General features: G+C 38.0%; 2 protein-coding genes across 3 annotated transcripts; both read left to right on the plus strand.

Moving 5' to 3' along the window:
• Window positions 1-565: 565 nt before the first annotated feature.
• LOC309494336 (uncharacterized protein) lies at window positions 566-20,555 on the plus strand. 2 transcript variants are annotated; one of them, XM_082163636.1, is made up of 21 exons: window positions 566-954; window positions 1,562-1,662; window positions 1,816-1,882; window positions 2,089-2,219; window positions 3,249-3,337; window positions 3,447-3,546; window positions 7,934-7,977; window positions 8,653-8,730; window positions 9,715-9,911; window positions 10,638-10,702; window positions 10,839-10,945; window positions 12,081-12,183; window positions 12,294-12,393; window positions 12,532-12,571; window positions 12,677-12,728; window positions 13,037-13,157; window positions 16,080-16,163; window positions 16,911-17,034; window positions 17,515-17,605; window positions 17,954-18,057; window positions 20,419-20,555. In XM_082163636.1, the coding sequence occupies exons 1-20, from the start codon at window positions 705-707 to the stop codon at window positions 18,026-18,028; spliced, it is 2,019 nt and encodes a 672-aa protein (XP_082019762.1). In that variant the 5' UTR covers window positions 566-704; the 3' UTR covers window positions 18,029-18,057; window positions 20,419-20,555. The 2 variants fall into 2 exon arrangements, with proteins under 2 accessions (XP_082019762.1, XP_082019761.1); XM_082163635.1 differs by lacking the exon at window positions 20,419-20,555 and having other exon boundaries at window positions 567-954; window positions 17,954-18,655.
• On the plus strand, window positions 20,243-22,749 carry LOC309494360 (lecithin retinol acyltransferase-like). Its single transcript, XM_082163679.1, has 2 exons — window positions 20,243-20,881; window positions 22,346-22,749. The coding sequence occupies exons 1-2, from the start codon at window positions 20,354-20,356 to the stop codon at window positions 22,496-22,498; spliced, it is 681 nt and encodes a 226-aa protein (XP_082019805.1). The 5' UTR covers window positions 20,243-20,353; the 3' UTR covers window positions 22,499-22,749.
• The last annotated feature ends 441 nt before the right edge of the window (window positions 22,750-23,190 follow it).

Below are 23,190 nucleotides of genomic sequence, written 5' to 3' on the forward strand. Positions count from 1 at the left end.
TGCACTCTCGTTGTACTACAGATAACATCTCTTATGTTGATGAAAGACAGCTCAGCTTTAATGTTCTTTAATGTTATTTAATCATGATTTTAGAGAGGATAACAATTTTGGCTACCAAATTTTCATCCAATCTGCCAAAAGAATCTATAACAATTTATATATATATATATATATATATATATATATATATATATATATATATATATATATATTATTGTATAACACCATGCAAAGTGGTATTTTGCTTCTGAAATGATATTACAAATCGCATATTTAATTGTTAAATTTGGTGACCATTTCTGTAGGGTCTATAGCACTTGTAGTAGGCTATAATATACATAAGTGCATCCTTAAAAAGATTGTATAATTTGCAAATTCAACCTTTAAATAGGGTCATAATAGAAAAAAAAATGCCAACTGCTAAAGTAGCAGTATAGTAATAAATATAGTACGGTAATATAGCAGCACATATAATGCACATATATTGCACATGTAGTGTGTGTGTGTGTGTGTGTGTGTGTGTGTGTGTGTGTGTGTGTCCTAGAATAGTAGGAACCACGATAACATAATTTTGTCCTACACGGATGAGATTGTGTGTTACAGTACGATCATGTACTTTGAAAGTCCAGTCTTGTAGTTGGTGTGCTATCGTCTGTCCGCATAAAACATAAAAAATAAATTCAAAAGAAACTCGTTTGTCGATCATGACGAATCTCGCGCGCATATCCGGGAGTTTGCATCGGTTGACATTGAGAGTTTGTTCAACCTCACCACTGCCTTTCTGCGGGAATAATGTTTCATATTCACACAATATCACCAAATCTGCAACGACTGTCAGATGTTTTACAAGAGAATCACGTCACAGAAGCAGTAACAGACATTACGCCTCATCAGCACACCGAACTGTACGGATTGGATGCGCGTCTGGGTTTTGGGGTGATACTGCAACGTCAGGTATTTAAATTCAATTACTTTAGTTTATGTAATTTGACATTGGTTATAAGTTATTTATCCATCTCTGCATATTAGTTCTTGACAAGAATACACCAAACAAGAGAACTAAAAAAGTTAGTTGTTTCCTTGACTGGCCACTAGATGTCACTAAAGCCCTTTCACTCTTTCACACTTTCCAACCTCCCAGACGCCAAAAATATGTGTTGTTTGACTTTCACTGCATTATATTAAATTACATCAAAACAACCGGAAAGCTGAAAACAAATGATAGGCTACTAAACATTTTCTTCCAACTTGTTCTCAAGCTCATTTTAGTGGACTTATGTGTGTTCATAACGTTTAACAACCACAAATGTCCAAATATTTTTGTCTTTATTAAACGTCCTTATGTTATCACTATATAGCCTAGCTAAAAAATAAAAACTTTTTGTACAATGTTTTGCTTGTAAAAGTATGCTAGTGCAATATTTCTCTAGAATAAATGCCACTTGGTTTGATATTTTGTTTTTAATTCATTCATACATTAAGTGTGGCGTAAGTGTCCAAATAGCCTACTGTTTGGGCCACTTTTGTCTTGATGAAATTGCAAAAAATCTCTTCCATGCAGTTCCTCAGCTCATATATGGTGGGAAATTGGACTTCCTTGTGTTTGATTATCTGTCAGAAATCACCATGTCACTACTCTCAGCAGCCAAAGCTAAAGCACCTGTAAGTTATTTATACCTGATGTGACCCATAAAACTGCTTTTGTTGGTGTAAGATAATAAAGTAAGAGTGATTCTGTGATATTTAATAATACTTTTGATTTAATTTGTTAATTATGATACACACTTAGATTAACAATGCTCCCTTTTCTTTAAGAATATGGGATACGCTCCTGATTTCGTCCTTTCACTTACCCCATTTATTAAGGATATCAGCAAAAGAGGTAAAGTTATGTTAAGTTATGATAAGAATGTGACTTTTATCCAGACACATATTTTTAGATTAATGAATGTTTATATGGGTTGTATTGTGTTATATTTACTTTTATTATATAATATAACGTGCAAAAATGGTTTATCTTATTCACAATATTTTATGGAAATACTTTTTAGACTGAATGTCTTGTTGTCATGCTGTCCCCCCCTGTAGGCATTCGTGTGGTCAGTAATGCTGGAGGTGTCAATCCTCTTGCCTGTGGAGCAGCTTTACAGGAAGTAGTTCAAAAAGCGGGACTTGACTTGAAGGTAGCTGTGGTTACTGGCGATGACCTGATGCCAAAGGTAATTGAACTTACTGTAAGTTTATTAAATGCTTTTGCGATGCATGGGCATTTACTCGCCTCATAGGAGCTGACATGTTGACATCACATGACCAGCCAAGTACTACTCTTTATCTCAGTAACCCCCCTATTATTGGACACTTTCACTTAATATAGTCATGGCTGACTGCAAATACCCACAGTTCTACAAAACTTTAACTTTTTCCTGATGCTACAGCCACATCACTAGGTGTCAGTATAATCCAACATGAAAGTCATATCCAATAGCCGAATGATATATCACAACAAACAATACAGTTTTGAATGCACCTTAAAGAGATTTTGTATTTAGTGTCTTAGCATCTATTGTTCAACACACATTGGCGAATATTTAAGGGTATCATAATTAATGACTAGATTTTTTACAAAATTTGAATAATACTTATACAACCATTCAAATGAATCAGCAATGGTACATTAGACTGATAAAAAGTACTGATAAAAAGATAAAAACTGTTTTCATCATTGATCATAATAATAAATATTTCTTGAGCATCAAATCAGCATAATAGAATGTTTTCTGAAGGATCATGTGACACTGAAGACTGGAGTAATGATGATGATAAATTCAGCTTTGATCAAAGGAATAAATTACATTTTAAAATAAATTCAAATAGAAAACTGTTATTTTAAAATGTAAAAATGTTTCTCAATATTACTGTATATTTGATTAAATAAATGAAGCAGAAAAGCATTTAAAAAACGTACTGACCTGATCCTTCGAACGGTATAGTATAGTTAATACTTTAACACTACTTATGGGTATAGGTGTGTATTACCCTTGGCAAGCACCACCTGTAAAACGTTACCCCTCTTCTTGCCCCATTTCATTGCAATAATTCTTATGGGTTTGTTCAAATTCCTAAAGTAAGTATGAATTATTACTATATAGCCATAGCACTAATAATATTATATCCTCTACCCTTACTTAGGGATTTTTAGACAGTGTTAAAATCTTTCCTGTGATCTTTTGGTTTGTTGTGTATCCTAGAAAGACTCTTTGACTGAACTCAGGATGACTGATTCAGAGGGAAAGAAACCACTTCCAAAAAACGTCCACAGCATGAATGCGTATTTTGGGTAAGAACTACAAGTTAATTACAGCATGTCATTGGTCCTGTCTGTTATTCATGCCTGGAGCCGCACTGGTGGTATGAGCAAATGAGATTCATGTGTCTGTATCTCTCAGCGCCCTCCCCATTAAACGGTGCCTGGATCTCGGGGCTGATATTGTTGTGACGGGACGCTGTGTGGACAGCGCTGTGGTTCTTGGACCGCTGATGCATTCGGTAGGTTTGTCATGCAGGAGAGTTCTTCAGATTTGCTGTGCAACAGACATTGTTTAACAGACTCATCAGTAACGACAAGTTGGTAATTTGAACCTTCTTCATCAGCACAAAACCGAAACAAGTTACACACCAGCATCGTATCTTTTCAGAAAGAGTGTCTCGGTTACATATGTAACCCTCGTTCCCTGAGTAGGGAACGGAGACGTTACGTCGTGACGATGAATGGGGTTTCACTTAGAAAGCCTCTCATCTTCGAGTATACAAAACGAGCCAATGGCAAAAAAATGCCATGGGTCTGCGGAATTTGCATAGCGTAACTCTGCCCCACCTTGTGGGTATATAACGAAGTACGCTGGCAACATGCAGTTATGTTTCCTCGCTGAGGAGCCGAGACTGAACTCAGGCATTCCAGCGGTACAGCGGAAGTGGCAGGGAGACGTAACGTCTCCGTTCCCTACTCAGGGAACGAGGGTTACATACGTAACAGAGACGTTCCCTTTCGTGGTCACTACGAGTTACGTTGTGACGACGAATGGGGTTCCTAGTCTAATCACGCCACCTCAGCTGTCTTCCAGTGCCCTGCGTAAGTCTGAGCTCCCTGTCGTGAGACTAGCACAGACGAAGGACTCATACTTAACACAGGAATACCAATGTACACTGGGAAGCATATCTCAGTGGAAATATGCAAATAGTGTACACATTACACTATTTTACAGAATACACATATGACCCGCGAGCGGGCTGCATATGGAGAAACACTGGGGTATCCAGTCCGAGGAGTGGAATGGCGAGCAAGCGAAGACACCTGAGCAGATCCTAGTACCGGCTAGTTGAAGCGAGTACACGAGAGGGCACTGGCTCCACTCGGAGATTGTAGAATCTTGCGAATGTGTTGGGTGTCGCCCAGCCTGCAGCTCTGCGATGTCTGTTAGCGAGGCGCCATGCACAAGAGCCCAAGAGGAAGCCACACTCTGGGTGGAGTGTGCCTTCACACCAAGGGGGCATGGTCGACCTTGCTGCTGGTATGCCAAAGCAATATGCCACTATCCAGTGAGACAACCTTTGCTTGGAGAGAGCCTTTCCCTTCAGCTTCCCACCATAACAAGCAAAGAGCTGGTCTGAGGTCCTGAAACACTGTGTTCTGCATAATACATAAGCACGAAGGGCGCGTACTGGACAGAGCAATGCCAAGGCTGGGTCTGCCTCCTCCAAGGGCAGCGCTTGCAGGTTCACCACCTGGTCTCGAAAGGGAGTGGTGGGAACCTTGGGCACGTATCCAGGCTGGGGTCTCAGGATCACATGAGTGTAGGCCGGCCCGAATTCCAGGCACGCTTCGTCAACCGAAAATGCCTGCAGGTCCCCTACCCTCTTGGAGGCCAATGCAACCAGGAGCACTGTCTTCACTGACAGGAACTTAAGCTTGACTGATTGCAAAGGCTCAAAGGGAGCACTCTGCAGGGTGGATAGAATCACTGCGAGGTCCCAAGAGGGTACGAGAGGAGAGCGAGGAGGATTTAGTCTCCTCGCTCCTCTCAGGAACCTGATGACCAGGTCGTTCTTTCCCATGGATTTACCTTTGATGAGTTACTTACCTTCGACTGCGTCCACGGGGAGGAGACCGTGCAAACTGAATCACATAGCCGAGCGCGACCCAACGGGACAGGTTGGGAAGTTCTAGCCAAGCTCCCAAGAACTGTACCAGCAGGGTCATGCGAACCACAGACGTACCCTCGATGGGGCAATGACCGGCCCGGACGTGGGAGGCATAGCGTCCCAGTTTGGGGGCACGGTAATTTGCCGCGTCCTGACAGAGGAGACCAGGGAAGGACCAGCATTCCACGGGGGCCTGCTCTGCCAGGGGTCAGGCGACAGAGGGGGATGAGAGTGGCGAGGCAGAGCATCGCACACTGCCATCCACGGCCTCTTGGGGCTTGGAGGTAGGGGCATCAGTTCTTAGAAAAACAAAGATTCTCCCCCGGCCCTCCACCAAGGGAAGGAGAAGGACTAGCGTTCCACGGCGGCCTGGTCTGACAGAAGTCCCTGGTCAGCACTGCCTCGGAAGTGCAGCACGTGCCGCGCCCAGGAACCAATCGTCCAGCCTACAGTGCTCGGGGGAATGTGGTGCCACTCCAACCGATGCTTTCAGCTGCCCGGGAAAGCATGGCCGTCAGCTCTGGATCTGGCTCGGCTAACGCTGGCACTCCCGAGGGAGGCAACACAGTCGAATCCTCATTTCCAGAGGAATCAAGCCCGCCTTGTCATGCTGTGAGTGACATGACATCATCCGCCGGAGCCCAGAATGAAAACACTTGGTCCCTGAGAGGCACAAGGCACACACGGAAGCTCCACGGTTTGCGATAAGGACGGGGGCGTGGCCCGAGGAATGACTCGTCGGTTATTGTGCCACACCGTAACCCTCAGATCACCCTAGCCACCAGCCAAAGTATCCCCTCTCGAGGAAGAGATAGATTGGGGTGTGGCAGAGGGGACTCTACCCACACGGAGATCATTGAGTCTCGATCTAAACATCGCTATGGTCATGTTCCCGCAATGAAAACATGACTCATCCACGATGATGAGCAGATGGATCACGTGCCCACATCCAGAAAACACACGGGCGAGCCGTCTTGAAAAAGATGTGCCACGTGCAGCTCTTTTAGAGAGAGGAAAAAGCTCAGCTGAGTGCTGAAGCGCCCAGGGAGAAGCACACACACTTGTCGGGAGATCACTGCACAGATCAGCAGCAGGCAATATGATCTCGCTGGAACGCGCCGTTGAACCAACACACTGGAGAGCCGCTCGTCTCGTAGAGTGAAGATAATTCAGAATGGCTTGTGGGAGTGAAGAAAACTCTTGGCTCCAAAGCGAAAACATAACTGCATGTTGCCAGCGTACTTCCTTATATACCCACGAGGTGGGGCGGAGTTACGCTATGCAAATTCAGCAGACCCATGCCATTGGCTCGTTTTGTATACTCGAAGGTGAGAGGCATTCTAAGCGAAACCCCATTCGTCGTCACGACGTAACTCGTAGTGACCACAAAAGGGAACTAAGTTTACTTTAGCTTCTACAGGGAGAGGTTTAAACTTTTTTTTTTTTAAATAAGTCTCTTATAAATAAGTTTATACATAATTTATATAGCGTGTTGTCTCTACAAATTCTTATTACAGTCTTTTTTTAACCTTTTTATTTTTTTATTTTTTCATTCTTAGTTGCATTAGATTTTCATTATTGTAATTTATTTCAAAATACTGTAAGTAGTATATATAAACATATATATATATATATATATATATATATATATATATATATACAGGGTTGGGGAGTAACGGAATACATGTAACGGCGTTATGTAATCAGGATACAAAAATCCAGTAACTGTAATCCGTTACAGTTACGTAAAAAAACATAGTAATCAGATTATAGTTACATTTTGAAAAAAGGGGGAATACTTTCAGGATTACAATGGTTTCATTTAAAACTAAATAAATAAGTATTTTGGCATAGTAACACTATATTAAGCGCTGCTTAATTATACAGTAGTTCCTGGTTCTGTTGCCAGTAATGACTCACGTGTGCCACGCGCTGGTGCATGTGCAAATAGCAGCTTTCTACAATCTCCTCCAGACGCAGATTAAATCACTGCTAGTAGAAACAATCTGCGGGTAAAATCGCTTTTAATTCATGGAAATTCCACTGCTATTTTGTAGAAATTAGGAGAGTAGCTTTTTTAGTACCCAAAATGTCCTTTCTTAATCTCTTCTCACGTAACGGGATGTTCGCTGTCTAGGTAACGTAGGGGAACTCCCACTGCCAACGCCCCACGTCCAGTCAGGCAAACTAAGAAAGATCACGGCTTTAGTCAACATGTTGGCCTATTTTAAAATAAACTAATATGTAGATTGTGTAAAAATGTTAAATGTTGTGTTTTTATTTTTTAGTTAAAAATTTGTTAAAAATAAAACAAAATAATCTGTAATACCATACATTAGCCACTAGATATCTGTATAGCCCTTTACATAAATATATATTCAGGCGTGTGTATATTTTGCAAATATTGTACACTGGACCAAATTCTTAAAAAAAAAATAAAAAAAAATTGTTTAATAATATTTCTTCTTGCTTGACTTTATTTATATGCGTGACCTTGAAGTAATCCCAAAGTAATCAGTTACATTACTTTCATATTATAGTACTTTGATTACGTTACTGAATACTTTTTTTTATGAAGTAATTTGTAACTGTAACGGAATAAATTTTTAAAGTAACCCTCCCAAGCCTGTATATATATATATATAAAATTCGAGATGTTTATGGAATAAGTCTCTCTTAAATAAACGTACAAATTATTTACATAAAAATTATTATAACATTTGTCTTTTAACAGTTTGCGTGGGACTCCAATAACTATGACCTGTTGGCTGCTGGAAGGTACTGTTAAATCTGTGAGCTCTTGAAACACACACACACACACACACACACACACACACACACACACACACACACACACACACACACACACACACACACACACACACACACACACACACACACACACACACACACACACACACACACACACACACACACACACACACACACACACACACACACACACACACATTTTTATTTTCATGTTCAATGGGGACTTTCCATAGATATAATGATTTTTATACTGTACAAACTGTACATTCTATCCCGTTACACTAACCCTACCCCTAAACCCACCCATCACACAAAACTTTCTGCATTTTTACATTTTTTAAGAAACATTACTTAGTATGATTTAGAAGCTGTTTTCCTTATGGGGACCAAAAAATTTCCCCACAAGGACAAGGATTTCGGGTATTGACATTTTTGTGCAGACGTTTTGTCCTAATAATGTAAGGTTTACTTGGCCACACACACACACACACACACACGCACACTGGTCTGAGGTGAACATAAGGGCAGACAGCCATACATGAATCATTTGTTTTTGTCGCGTGTTGTGAAGGACCTTTCAGTGTAAGAATATGTGTGGTTAACCACATTTACGTTATTAGTCAAGTTCTGTTCCTGTTTTGGTTACCATGAAATTTCATGAGAATTTTTTTCCTGTTGTAGCCTTGCAGGTCATCTGATTGAGTGTGGTGCACAGGCCACAGGGGGGATTTTCACAGACTGGCACACAGTTCCTGACTGGTAACAACTCAAAATCTGATATATTCATGGCACATTTAAACTCAAAATCAAAAGAGAAAAATTCATTGCATCGTGACTATTTTCATGACAGCACTTTTTCTTCCATAAATTCTCCTTAAAATTACAGTCGTTTATCTTGATGATTCTTTGATGTTTCACTTTGATGTTTTTTTATTCTCAGTTGCATTAGATTCTCATTATTCTAATAACAGACAGAGAACTAAGGAGAACTCAGGTCCTAAGTACACAGAGCAAAGAAAAGAACTAATGAGATAATTGATGAACCAACAGGTTAATGGTATGAATAAACAGACAAACTGAAAATTAGGTCAAACAGGCAATCAAGGAAGACAGAACCAAAACACAATGAAACATAGCCAAAACAGAACATAACTGACTATAACTGTAACATACAGTATACTGTATATATACCTGGATGCAGTATTTCATACTTAATTTCATTAAGACATCATATCTTTGCTTAAAGATTGTCATGAAAATAATGTCACAGTGCCAAAAAATCTGATAACACTTTATTTGACAATGTCCTTGTTACATGTAGTTACTATTGTAGTTACTATAACTTGTGCATAATTACATGCAACTAACCCTAAACCACACCCTAATCCTAACCCTAACCCTATAGTAAGTACATGTAGTTAATTATTGTTACTCATTACTGAAATGTACTGTAACACGGACAACTTAAAATAAAGTGCAACCAAAAATCCAAATGGTCCTGAAAAGAGCTTTCTTCTCTTTAAGTAAAATACAATTTGTTGTTAATTCTGTAACTGCTATACAATTTGTTGTTAATAAAAAGAAAATACATATTCTTGCCTCCTTGACGCTTGAGATGTTTTGTATTCAGTCAAAAAATTGTCACTTTTTTTTTTCTTTTACAGTACCTTTGACAAAACGTACCTCATTCTTTGTTTATAATAACAGTGGGAAGTATTATGTGCATTCTCATTTGATTTGCAGGGATAACATGGGCTTCCCTGTGGTAGAATGTTCTGCTGATGGTTCATTTACACTGTCCAAACCTCCGAAAACCGGTGGGCTAGTTTCATTTGGTACAGTGGCAGAGCAATTAGTGTATGAGATCGGAGACCCACAGCATTACCTCCTACCTGATGTGACATGTGACTTCTCCAATGTCACCATTACTGAGATCCCAGGTCATTATTTTTTTTAGTCAGCTTTTACTGGATCTTACATGCATGGTTGTTTATGATATTCTGGCAGTGGCATATTTAAAATTATTAATAATTTTAATATTGTGGAGAGAAAACTTTAAGCAAGCTGAAGCTGGTTGGTGACAGTACTTATCTCCTGTAGAAAGTCCTCACGCAGTGATCAGATTGTTGTTTATTATCTCTAAATATCTGATTCAGAGACGCTGCCCCATGGATTTTACACCAGTTGTCTAGACTGGCTACCTAAGAGCCGGTTCCAGCTATCTGCTATAACCTTTACAACCTCTTCCATTTAAATGTTATTTTCTTTGTCACAAAACAAATATTTTATTTGTCCCCTAAACTTCAATCTCATTGTCCATGTAATCAGAAAGCTAACAGTACAGTATGTACACTAGCTTGATTTGATCTTTTGTGGAAACATTAAAAAATGCTGAGATCAATATGTTACATGGTTTTTTTTTAAGGGCTGATCTCTGGAGACGAATGTTGCCTATAGCTGCTATATATAAAAATATCACAAGACTGATGAATTTAAATGAGCATTTATTTAGTTTTTACTCAAAACCAAAACTGTCATAGATTAAGAGCACATTATTACATTATTTCATAATTAATTTAAAAAAAAAATATATATAATAATTATTTATATTTACTTTATTACTAATGCTATTTCACTATGACTTGTTTTGCCCTTCTGATTTCTAGATGTGGATGGTGGAGCAGTGAAAGTCGATGGTGCCAAGGGATCACCTCCATCAGGTGACTACAAGGTGGGTTAACCTTTCCACCCGAGTTGGTTTAAGTCAGTCGTTTTAATGAACTTTTTAGGCAATAATCAAGAATTAATAAATATGCTTTTTTTAAATAAATAAAAATTGGTTATGGTTTGTATTTTATCATCTCAAGGTTTGTGCCACATATGTGGATGGGTTCAGGGCGACTGCAGTTTGTCCTGTTGGTGGTCCGAGAGCAGTGGAAAAGGCCAGAAGAACAGCAGAGAGTATTATCAAAAGGTTATGGCTTTACTTTTAGTGATTTCGTACATCAAATACTTGATATTTAATTCATTGCTTTGATTCATTTCTTGGAATCGGCAATACAAGAAGTTGGTATAAGTTAGATTACAGGACAATTCACATGGCACCGACAGACGCAAACCAATGCGGACAATCACCAGATTACAGTACGTCACTTCTCAGACATTCCACAAACCGACAAACGATGACTGAACATGTTCAGTTGGTGAAAACAAGTGCTGACCAACGGCAACAGACGCCGGCAGGGGTAACACACTGATCCGACAAAACCCAGACAAAGTGTCTGTTGCCATTGGTTTGGCATGAATTGGCCTTTGCCAGTCAAGATTACATTTCCTAAAAAAAGTTACAATACACTGTTTAAAAAGTGTATTAACCCCCCTCTAGGGCTTTTAATGCATGATAAAATGATATGAAATAAACTGTACACTCTTAGAAGAAAAGGTTCTATATAGAATCATAAAGGGTTCTGTCAGGTGCTTCATAAATAGTAGTTTCCCACTATGGGATCATTTTATAAATTCAGTTTTAATTTTGGTCAGAAATCGTTCGTATCACTCTGTATCAAGCGCTGAGGAAGCCTCCGGAGCTAAAATTCAAATATGATAATAGGCGTTTAGTTTCCATCATGCACTGTAAGTGATCGACCAATCACAACAGACTGGGCCGTCTGACCAATCAGAGCAGAGTAGGCTCTCAGAAAGGGGTGGTTTAGAGAGATTGAATCTTTGAACTTGCCGTTTTCAAACTCTTTGAAAAATGAGGTGATGTGCAATGTGTATTATGAGAAAAATAAAGTGTTTTTTGACCTTGAATTCATGTAAGCCTATTGTAGGATACCTTCAAAACAAACCTTTAAAATAGCACTTTAACTAAATGTTATGAATTAAACAGCTTGTAAATATACTTTACCACTAGAACGAATCGAAATAACCCTTTAAACATGAAAGTATTATGCAATCATTTAAGACATTTCTCCTTATATAGAACCTTTTTGATGTAAAGGACTCTTAAAATTAAGTCAAGAGCCCTAGGGTTTTATATACAGTAGAACCTTATTGAACCTTTTTTTCTAAGACTGTAGCACTTTATGCTGAAACCTCATCTTTAGGACCCAGCGAATTTTCAGACAGCTGGGTTTGGAGGACTATGCTGAAGTCAACATTCAAGTTCTGGGCGCTGAGGACACATATGGACCACATGCGGTCAATAGAGTAGGCTGTCTGTTTCTGTTTTCCATTCAAAATTGTGTTTAACTTCACAGTCCGTTTACAATTAGAACAAATAACCTTCAGTTTTTCGAAGGCTGTTCTTCATTGCACAGGGTCTTCGTGAGGCTGTGGTTTGGATGGCCGTCCATCACAAGCAGAAGAAAGCTCTAGAGTTTTTCTCCAGAGAGGTGGCACCAGCGGGAACAGGCATGGGTGAGTTAAAACCTCAACTCAATCTTCAGCTACTCTGTTTCCAAAACACTGCGGTTAAGCTCACTGTTCATTTAAGGCTGAAGAAACATTTAAACATCTTAGGTCAGTATCTTATTTCTTCCTCTCTCCCCTCTGCAGCTCCAGGACTCACAGCTATTGTGGGAGGGCGACCAAGAATGTGAGTGTTAGTAGTTAGTAGTTCTTTAAGTACCAAAAATTGTTTATAACTTTGGATAAAAGTGTACCATGAAAAATGTTGTATATGTCTTATTTCTCTTTCTAGATCACCTGTTCTGAAACCTTTCTTTTTCCTGCATCCCAAAGCAGATCCGGAGGTATTATTTTTATGAATATGGTAATACAGTACCATAGTATAGGGTGAATTCAGGTAAACTGGCTCACATTTCTTATTGAGATGAATGGGAAAAAAGTGTCCCGATTAACCTGAATTCATGCTGAATTCAAGTATCTGATACCATCATTACTGTATGGTTTTTTATAAGGGAACTGATACAACAAAATCAAAATGTGCATTAAATTAAAAGGTTATTCTATATGGATTGGACAGAATATGCAAATGGATCATTTAAAATATACATATGGATGATTGTGTGAATGAATGACTCTTAATTGTTGATTTCAGGTGCACATTCATGTGAATGGGGAGCTTGTGGAGACACACAGAGAGGTGGTATCAGACCCATCATTAGCAGAAAGACACGACCCCTCCCTCCCCTCAGAGGAATACAGAGGAAAACCCACAGGTACCCTGCTGATTGTATGTGGGATACAAAATGTAAAGTGAATAGTTCACACAAATATGAATCTTACACTACCTGAAACTTACTACTTTAAAAGTTTAGGGTCAGTACTTTTATTTATAAATTGATCAAAAGTGACAGTAAAGACATTTATAATGTTACAAAAAATATATTTCAGATAAATGCTGCTCTTTTGAATTTCTGACTATTGACTATTCATCAAATATTCCCCAAAAATGTATCACAGTTAACACAAAAATATTAAGCAGCACAACTGTTTTCTCTGATAATAAACATATTGATTACATTATATTATAGTGATTTCTGAAGGATTATGTGACACTGAAAATTCACCTTTGCCATCAAAGTAATAATTCACATTTTAAAATATATTCAAATAGAAAACATTTATTTTAAATTGCAATACTATTTCACAACATGGCTGTTTTTACTGTTTTTTTTGTTTGTTTGTTTTTACAAATAATTGGTGAGACTTCTATCAAAAGAATTAAAGAAATCATACTGACTCCAAACTTTTGAACTGTAGTCTACACCATCTTTTCACCTTTGAAAAAGGAGTTATTTAGCAAGATGCTCTTTTCCATAAAATGAAAGAAGGCTGTAACCCCGACTGTCACGCTTACATGAAAACACTATATAAATGCCTCATTCATTCATTCATTCATTCAAGCTCCACTCCACACCACGTCTAAAAGTCATACAATACGCTTTAAATTAAATATGCATAACGTTTCATTTAACGACAATAAATAATCAAACAGTCTCCTTGTAAACACATTCATTTACTTTGCAGAAACAATGAAGCTTCTATACTAACTGAGTTCAATAGTAATTTGTTCAAAAGAAGTCTGAATATGATAAGGATAATATGACCTTTCTTTCCTTTCATTGACAAGTTATTCTCTGCATCTTTTTTTTTTTCAGATAACATGCTTTGTACACTTTTCTGCACAAAATATTTTTTTCTCCAAAATTCTTCCCAAATCAGCACATTGTGACTAATCCTTATTAATGACAGACTCTCTTGTGTATCAAAACAGTTTCTTTTCACATGGAGGTAAGCATGCAGTGTTTGATATGGCCTACTTCAAGGTGGAAGTGGATTGAATGTTTGAGCAACAAACTCAACTGAAAGAAATGGGCTTAAGCCTGGTTTTAAGGGCCAATTTGATTGTTCTACCAAGAGAAGGTTTTATAAGATCCCTTGCACCGGAATCCAGTGCTGCTTGTTTTCCCAGAGTTCTTTGCTTTAGTCTCTCTGAAAGGCACAGCCTTTGTAGTGTTCTGGCAGTGTTTGCATGATTCTCTTTATCTATTTGCCACTTCTTAGTTGCCCTAAACAAGCAGCTAAACCCTTCAAATAATCGGAAACACCCTTTCATTGGATCTAGCGTTTAAACACGCAAGCGCAGACTGTTTCGCACACACTCGCATTCATTCACAAATATGCAAGGACCATGCACACAAACACTGAAGGTCTTAAATACAAATGAACACAAAATAAAGCTTTTTTTTCTTTTCTTTTTGTTTCACTCTCTTTCCCACTTAAATGGACAGACAGACGAACCTGGAGCCACGGTGATTAGAGCATCACAGAGGGCTGATTGTAAGAGAGGCTTCTAACGTTACCGCAGCCCAAGGGCATTTTTCCGAGACAGAAAAACTGATTAATGGGGATGTAGCCAATGATAACCGCCAAAGAGCTGTGTTGAACTCCAAAAGAACCAACCATCACTATTACTATTGATAGTTCACTCGAAAATGAAATCTGTATTTCTTTCTTCTGTGAAACATAAACGTTTTGAAGAATGTTCATGCTGCTCTTCTCAATGCAATAAAGGTGCATAAGACCAAAAGCTCCAAAAAGTACCAAAAGCATCATGAATGCATTTGTATACTGTCTTCTCAAAGCTTAAACTAGCTTTGAATGAAAAACAAACAGATTTTTTAGCTGATAGTCATAGAAAATCTTGAGCATCTTGGGCATTCTGCTTTAAACATCTCATTTTCAGAAGAGAGTAAGTCATACAGATTTGAAACTTCACGAAGAGGAGTAAATGATGACACACACACAAAAAAAAAACGTATCTGTGAACATAGAGACTCAACATTGGCCTTTTTAGACTTGGGCAATAAGCAACCACTCATAACATCCTAAGAACCACATTGCAACACCCTGGAAACAACCCAAAACACACCAGCATCATAGTGACCTGTTACATGTTCTACAGTAAAACATACACTACCTTTTAAAGAATTTGAGGTCTACGATTTTCTGTACAAAGTCTCTTATCCTCACCAAGGCTGCATTTATTTGGTCAGAATTACAGAAAAAAACAGCAATATTGTGAAATATTATTACAATTTAAAATATATGTTTTCTATATTAATATATATTAAAATGTAATTTATTCTTGTGATGCCGAAATTAATATTTTCAGTATCATTCCTCCAGTCTTCAGTGTCACATGATCCTTCAGAAATCATTCTAATATGCTGATTTGCTGCTCAAGAAACAGTTCTTGAAATGATCAATGTTGAAAACAGTTGGGCTGCTTAATATTTTTGGGGGAAACTGATACATTTTCTCAGAATTCTTTGATGAACAAAAATCTTTTGTAACATTAGAAATGTTTTTACTGTCTTTTTTTTTTATCATTCTAATGCATCCTTGCTGTATAAAAGTACAAATTTCTTCAACAAAATTTTTTTTTTACTGACCACAAACATTTGAACAATAGTGTAAATGGCCATTTTTATTTGCTCATTCCTATTTAAATAATCAATCAGATCAAGCAATATGTGTGCTGACTTGGAGCAAAATGGGCTCAGATGCTCGCTGTTAGTTCAACCTGCCAACTGCTGAATTTAATTATACTGAGAACAAAATTGTCTCTCTTTCAGATCTGCCCTCTGGGCCGCATACCTTCAGACTGGAGGAGTTAGCATACACGCGCAGTGGAGACAAAGGGGACTCCGCAAACATTGGTAAGTGTTTCTCCATGTGCTTTCACACGCAGTGAATAATATTTTCACGATGAGACAATTTGCTTATTGCATGTCAGTGTCACACCAAAAAAGCCATTCTGGCTATAAATGCTGGGAAAATGCTGGGTCAGGCCATGTTCTCTGACCACAAACCACAAATCACAGCCCACTGTCTGCAGCCCAAAAGGCAACACTCTCTTGTGATGTGGCAACTTGCCCTGGTTTTAACTTCATCTTCGATGTGACGGGTGGTTATGTGTCATTCATAGTAGACTTTGAGTCTGGGTTTATTTTTTTACATAATTTGTTAGCTTTTCTCATGTCGAAATAACATGTCAAACTCTATCTATCTATCTATCTATCTATCTATCTATCTATCTATCTATCTATCTATCTATCTATCTATCTATCTATCTATCTATCTATCTATCAGTCTATCTATCTATCTATCTATCTATCTATCTATCTATCTATCTATCTATCTGTCTGTCTGTACATTATTATAAATAAATAAATGCATATGCATATGCAAATGTAGAGAAATTCTGGTAATCTATGACTTCTTGCATGTGTGCGTTGTACTGGGAACATAAAATGACTAAACTTAAAAGCCACTGTCATGTTTTTTTTTTACATGAATATGGTAGTATCATTCAGCATGATGGTATAAATCAAATATTTAGGGTAGATATTTCACATGTCTATTCCATATATCAGTAAATCTGTATGTATAACTTCTGTGTTTAGGGGTTATTGCAAGACACCCACTGTATTTTCCCTACCTGAAAAAGTTGTTAACTGCTGAAGTTGTGGAGCAGTATTTCCAACATTTGATCAGAAAGGATCAGACTGATGAACCCTCCGTCATACGGTAAGAAGAATTCCAAAAATGTGCTAGCAGATGTGCTTTCAGTGGTGAAAGACATCAAAATGTTATGGTTTAATGAGGCAAAAAGCACAATAGACACAAAAAACACAATATAATACTTTGTTAGTAGTCTGTTTTTAAGGAAATCATTACCAGTTGATGTCTGAGGCTGTAAGGAAGTTAAAGTCACACAACATAAACATTGTAACACCTTTATACTGAGCTTCTCAACATCTGCAGCCTGCACGGCTTTTTTAAAGACCTGTGTGTGTGAGAGAGAGTGCATGCATGCAAGCCTCTTGTTTTATGGGTTGGGGAAAACGCCTTTGGTGCCGCTAATGAGGACCACCTCATGCTGAGGACTGACATGTCTAGATGCCTGTCTGTATGAGAGTGTGGTGTGAGCTAATGCACAGATGTGTGAAAACCGGGAGGTGATCTCAATTAAAATAATGCATTTCACATGTTTGTGGTGACTTCCAGGTACGAACTGCCTGGCATTCACGGTCTGAACTTCATTCTTCCAAACTCACTCGGAGGGGGAGGGGTGGCGTCTCTGCGCAGCGACCCTCAGGTAACACACATTCATTCAAACAAACTCGCAAAATGGACACAGGCACAGTGGCTTCAACCAGTGTGGGTCTTTTTGAAGTTTCATAGAAAAGGTTAGCACAAAAAAACAAAACAATAATGAAATTCTGGGGAGAAAAGGTATTTTTAAAGAAGAAAGCACATCACACTTGGTATGAGATTACTTGATCTAGCTATTTACAACCTTAAAGAAATGGCTTGAAAATGATTTCTCACCCTTTTGTCATTCCAAACATATATGTCATGATACAAAATTTGGGGTCAGTCAAAAAAAATACCACATAGCGTAACATTGTGTTTTCAGGGTCACTAAAAATGTGTTATTCTGCAGGGAAAAGCCTATGGGCAAATGCTGCTTGACTACAAACTGAGAGACCTACCTGATTTGAAATCAATGGTTGTTTAAAAAAGGACGAAGACTGAAGGATGCCAGTGGTGTGTTGAGATTTCACATTTTAAAAAGTGCTTCAAATGGATAATGTCAAAGAATAGTAGTTTTATAATGTTTGAAAATGTCCAGATGGATTATATTATGAAGTTTGTATAATGTAAACAGTTTCTTCCGTTTTACTTTGTGTCTACTAACAGTTTCCAATCAAAATGTGAACTTTTCAAACACATAACTGTGCCTTTAATCATTTTTATTTTCTGTTGTAATTATTAAGAATGATTAGTAGTACGCATGAGCTTTACATTTTTTTTTTCAGTGTACACAAAACAAAGAGCCAATTGAAGTTGAATGTGAGTTTTGTTGGGTCGTTGTTGAACATGCAAGCACTTTGATATGTAGTGAATACATTAGAGAACGCCGTACTTCACTTAGTTGTGTTGAGTTGGCCACGTCTTACAGGCGACAGCAAAACAATAAACCCTTGAAGTCCCCATATACAAGGTCCTCTCATTACCTCTGACCCCTATCGACACAGGAAGGCAGAAAGCAAAAGGCTTTTCCTCTTCTGATGACTGAGTTCGTGTTTACCGTTGAAGATATATGCATGTATTCTAAGGAAGAAGAATTTGCTTGAATGGCGCATCATGAGGTATTGGAAATGATTGTAGAAAATGGTCCAAACTCAAATACCTCATGCATTTTTATTCACTGTGACGTTAACACATTCTTTTAGTAGGTTTTATGGGAAATCGTTCGAACTGCGATGTTTTGACCCGCATTAGCATGTGCTAACAGCGTGATCTTAGCAGCACAGAGTGATCAAAAGGAAGTGGAAGGCGAGACATGTGAAGCGTTCATTTGTCAACGGCCGACAGACAGATCCAGCAGTTCCTCATTGTGCGCTCGCAGAGCTTCTTGGCTTCGTCTCAATGCAACGGAGTGTCATTCACAACAAACACATACACGGTCACATAAACTGAAATCACTCTCCCTCAAAACTCGCACATTTATCACAAGCGCATTCAGCTGTCACATACAGACTTTGGGATGCTTGGGGACAAAACAGGGAAGGAAGATAAATGGCTTGTCATTTATCACCCGCTATCTTTCAGCGCTCCACTGCTGTTCAAACAAGCAACAGCCCCGAGAGAGCACCAAGTAATCACTAATCCTTCAACATTCAGCTTTTGCCCTCACTGGGACACCTTTGTTACCATTCTGACACTGATTTCTCCTCCTGTCCATCATCGCTCTCCCACTAAACTAAACCTCAGGGGGAGGGTGCAGCTTTAATCCTTTCCTTTATCTCTGAGTTAAGACTGTTTTGCATCATTTTGCTACAACTTTTACCACTTAATGTCCTCTTAAGCTCAATGTGGGTTTTATAAACTTTGCATTAAGTATTGAATGGAGCTGGACTATTTACAAGACAATTGGTTGTTTTCATTCCATTGACACACTTAGTTAAGACCATTAGGTGCTATTGGTATTCATTAGAAGTGCTGCTGAACTCATGGTGAATTCAATCCTTTTCTGTTTTGGAAATGTGATGGCTACATTTCTGGGGACTTTTAATAAAGTGCTGACGTGCTCTGTCTGCACGGCCCGCAAACTGGTCTATTGGTTAAAAGGAGCTCTTGTTTGGTGCGGTCTGGGTGAATGTATTGAGGACTTTAATTATTGCCACATGGCATGAACCGGCTCTCAACTTCAAACCACCATTGGGCAAACGTTCTGCTCTCACTTTTTCCACATTCATCTACCCTGCCCATACCTACATCAGAGAAAATCCAGACGCTGCTGGAGCTCAGAGACATTCAGTTGAACTAGTTTATTTGTTCATTTTTGAGCAATAGCCATAAGAATAAATTAACTTGATTTTTAGAACCTGAATTTGAAAAATGACTATATATACGTATGTATGTATGTTTAAATATATGTAAACAATACATACATGCATCGGTTTGTGTGTATTCTTTCTACACATTTTTAAAACATGTCTAGAGTCAAAAAAAAACAAAAAAACAGAATGCGTTAGCCAGAACTTTACTGTAAAACTTAAACAGTTATAAGCATTTCTGGATGCATTCTGGTGAGTTTTACTTATAAACTAATATGCATTGTTTTACATGCATGGCTATATTTTACCGTAGCTATATGATAAAGTATCTTACAGGTAATCAATTATCAGGTTTTATTTACATTTTCTTTCGTTTACATTTTTACAGCTCATCAATAGTGACCAATAGTCTTTTCAGAAAACGCACTGACGTCATGCAGGACCGCTGCTCCTTAGAATAAAACGAAGCGGGGAAAGTGAAGCCTGAGCAGCACTGCAAAATGTTAGATTCTCTTGCTCTACTGTTGGAGAAAACCTTCCTACTTGCACATTTTAACTTTTTCAGAACCACTTCATCTAAACAAGAAAGATGCACAAAGCGTCGCGAGGAGAGCACTTATTTCCAGCGCGGAGATCTTTTGGAGGTTCCTCGCACTTTGTTCACTCACTTTGGCATCTATCTCGGTGACAACAAAGTTGCCCACCTTATGCCTGACATACTGCTGGTTCTGACGAGCAATACATCTCAAATCCAGAAAGTAGTGACAAACAAGAGGTTGCTTCTCGGCGTGATCTACAAGTATGCATCAATACGAGTCGACACGGTGGAGGATTTTGCCTTCGGATCCCCTGTTTTGCTCAACACAATGGATACTACCCTGAGAAAACAGCCGCTGGCCGCTGAGGAGGTCGCCAGAAGAGCTGAAAAACTTATCGGTCATATTCCATATAGTCTTCTTTGGAATAACTGCGAACATTTTGTCACTTACTGCCGCTACGGGACAGCGGTCAGCCTGCAGACAGACAAGGTAAACGAGGTTGTATTCCAACACGTTTTCTTTTTTAATCGACGAATCGATATCACTAGATAAAAAAGTTAATAAGGAAATGTTGCCAATTTCTTGACTTTCTTCTTTGCATGACACGCACATTAATGCATTAGCAAGGTATGTTTAAAATAGGTTTAGCAAAATTAATATGAACATAACATGAAATGCAAAACTTTGTACAGGGTCGATAAGGAAAAAGTTACATGCTAGCCTATTCTATAAAATCTTATTTCTGCACAAACTTAATTCAAGACTAAAGGGATTAATGTGTTCTTTAATTTTAGTACCCTACACTCAGAATAAAGGGTACAAAAGCTGTCACTGGGGCGGTACCCTTTCAAAAGTTACACCTTTTTTTTCATAGCCTACCTCAAAAAAAGTTTATGTGGCCTATATTAGCCTGCATTGGTACATATAAGAACCGTTTTAAAGGATTCCTTTCAAGTGACAGATTTTGGACCATTTACCGTTTTGTAGGCTACTGAGAGTGGACAAATATAAACTTTTTATTTTTTTATCTTTTTTATACAAAAATAGGCCTAGGCTGTTTTTCATTCTATTTGAATTTTTCATGGGACTTTTTTTTTTTTTACAAATACGTTTTTTTCACACACACACACACACACACACACACAAAAAAAAGTTTAGTGTGTTAAACTTATTATGTTTAATGTGAACTTATTAAAACATGACTTTCCATAAAAAAATTTTTTTATAGCCTATATATTAAAAAAAACTTTGACTGGCACTGGCAGTAATGAGTGTCTTCTCGGGTTTCTTGTCACATGATAACTAAATGGCTTCCTGACTTTAGATTTTGGCGAACGAACGTTTTTATTAATATTTAATAGACCTAATAATATTTTAAAACAAAATAGCTTAAGGCCTACTGTTTTTATAATATAATAAAGCTACAATAATATATATATATATATATATATATATATATATATATATATATATATATATATATATATATATATATATAAGTAGCCTTCAATCACCTATTGCCTATAGGCTACTGATATTTTTAAGTCTCCCAAAAATATCAAAATGACTAATTATAAATTACATTTAGGAAGAGGTGTAGCCATTAAGCAAATTTTCGTTCGAATAGGCTATAATTATATGAAATCTTTAAGATTCTAAATGGCAGATTGGCGCAGGGTTGGATGCTCCACCGACCCCTTTAATTCCTAACATCCATCTCCAGTGAGAACGTATTTTCACGTCATTTGGCTGACCGGGAGCTTTTCGGAAAATCTGGGTCATTTTAGCGCAAAAAGAAACAACAGCTTCATTCAGTGGCAAGTGGGTTTGGGGAGATGTAACCCGCCCAGAAAAACATAGCAGCACCGTCTCTGATGCGAATCAGACTTTGCTTTTTTTTGTTTGTTATAGTGCTCTGAATCTCATCTATCCCATCTTTCTTTCATTCAACAGTTCTGTGAAAGTTTAAAATCAGTAATCCGGGACCAGAGGAGTGTTCTTCTAACCACGGTCATCGGAATGCTTTCCATGTTTTTTCTTGGAATTGCGCCGTCCACCGCACTTCTAACCTTTATCATTCCTTTCATCTTGTGGATGGCTGGATAAGAGACACTTCAAGTCTAAACCCACCGAACTAGCCTATTTAATGTATCAAAAAGTTTTTTTTTTTTTTTGCTGTAGCCTATCATATGTCACTGCGGCTGTTGACATTCAGTTGTATTTTTTAGCTATTGATAACTTAATCTTTTTTATTCTTTTTTACTTTCATATATTAACATTTTATATTGTAAATTTGTATGACTTATGAAAACATGCTGTACAATGTTAACAAGTTAATAAATATCAAATCAAATACATTGGCCTTATATGCTCTTCCGTGATAACACAAGTAGGCCTATCTCTTTCTTTTCAGAGCACGAAGAGCCTTTAACATCCGCCATGAAACCTTTCCATTGCACAAAACGTTCTTTAGTGGAAAAAAGATCTTTAGATTGTTATTATTATATTGTTCTTCACACTAAGAAAAAAGAAGAAGGTTATTTTAAACTGTTCACTGAAAGGTGCAGGATCCTTAAAGGGATAGTTCACCCAAAAATAAAAATTCTGTCATCAGTTGTTCCAAACCTGTATGAATTTCTCTCTTCTGCTGAACACAAAAGAAGATATTTTGAAGAATGCCAGTAACCAAACAGTTGGCCCCTGCCCCACAACTGTTTGTTACAAACATTCTTCAAAATATTTTCTTTTGTGTTCAGCAGAAGAGAGAAATTCATGCCGGTTTGGAACAACTTGAGGGA

Source organism: Leuciscus leuciscus (assembly GCF_965113295.1).
Source record: "Leuciscus leuciscus genome assembly, chromosome: 3".
NCBI classification, from domain to species: domain Eukaryota; kingdom Metazoa; phylum Chordata; class Actinopteri; order Cypriniformes; family Leuciscidae; genus Leuciscus; species Leuciscus leuciscus.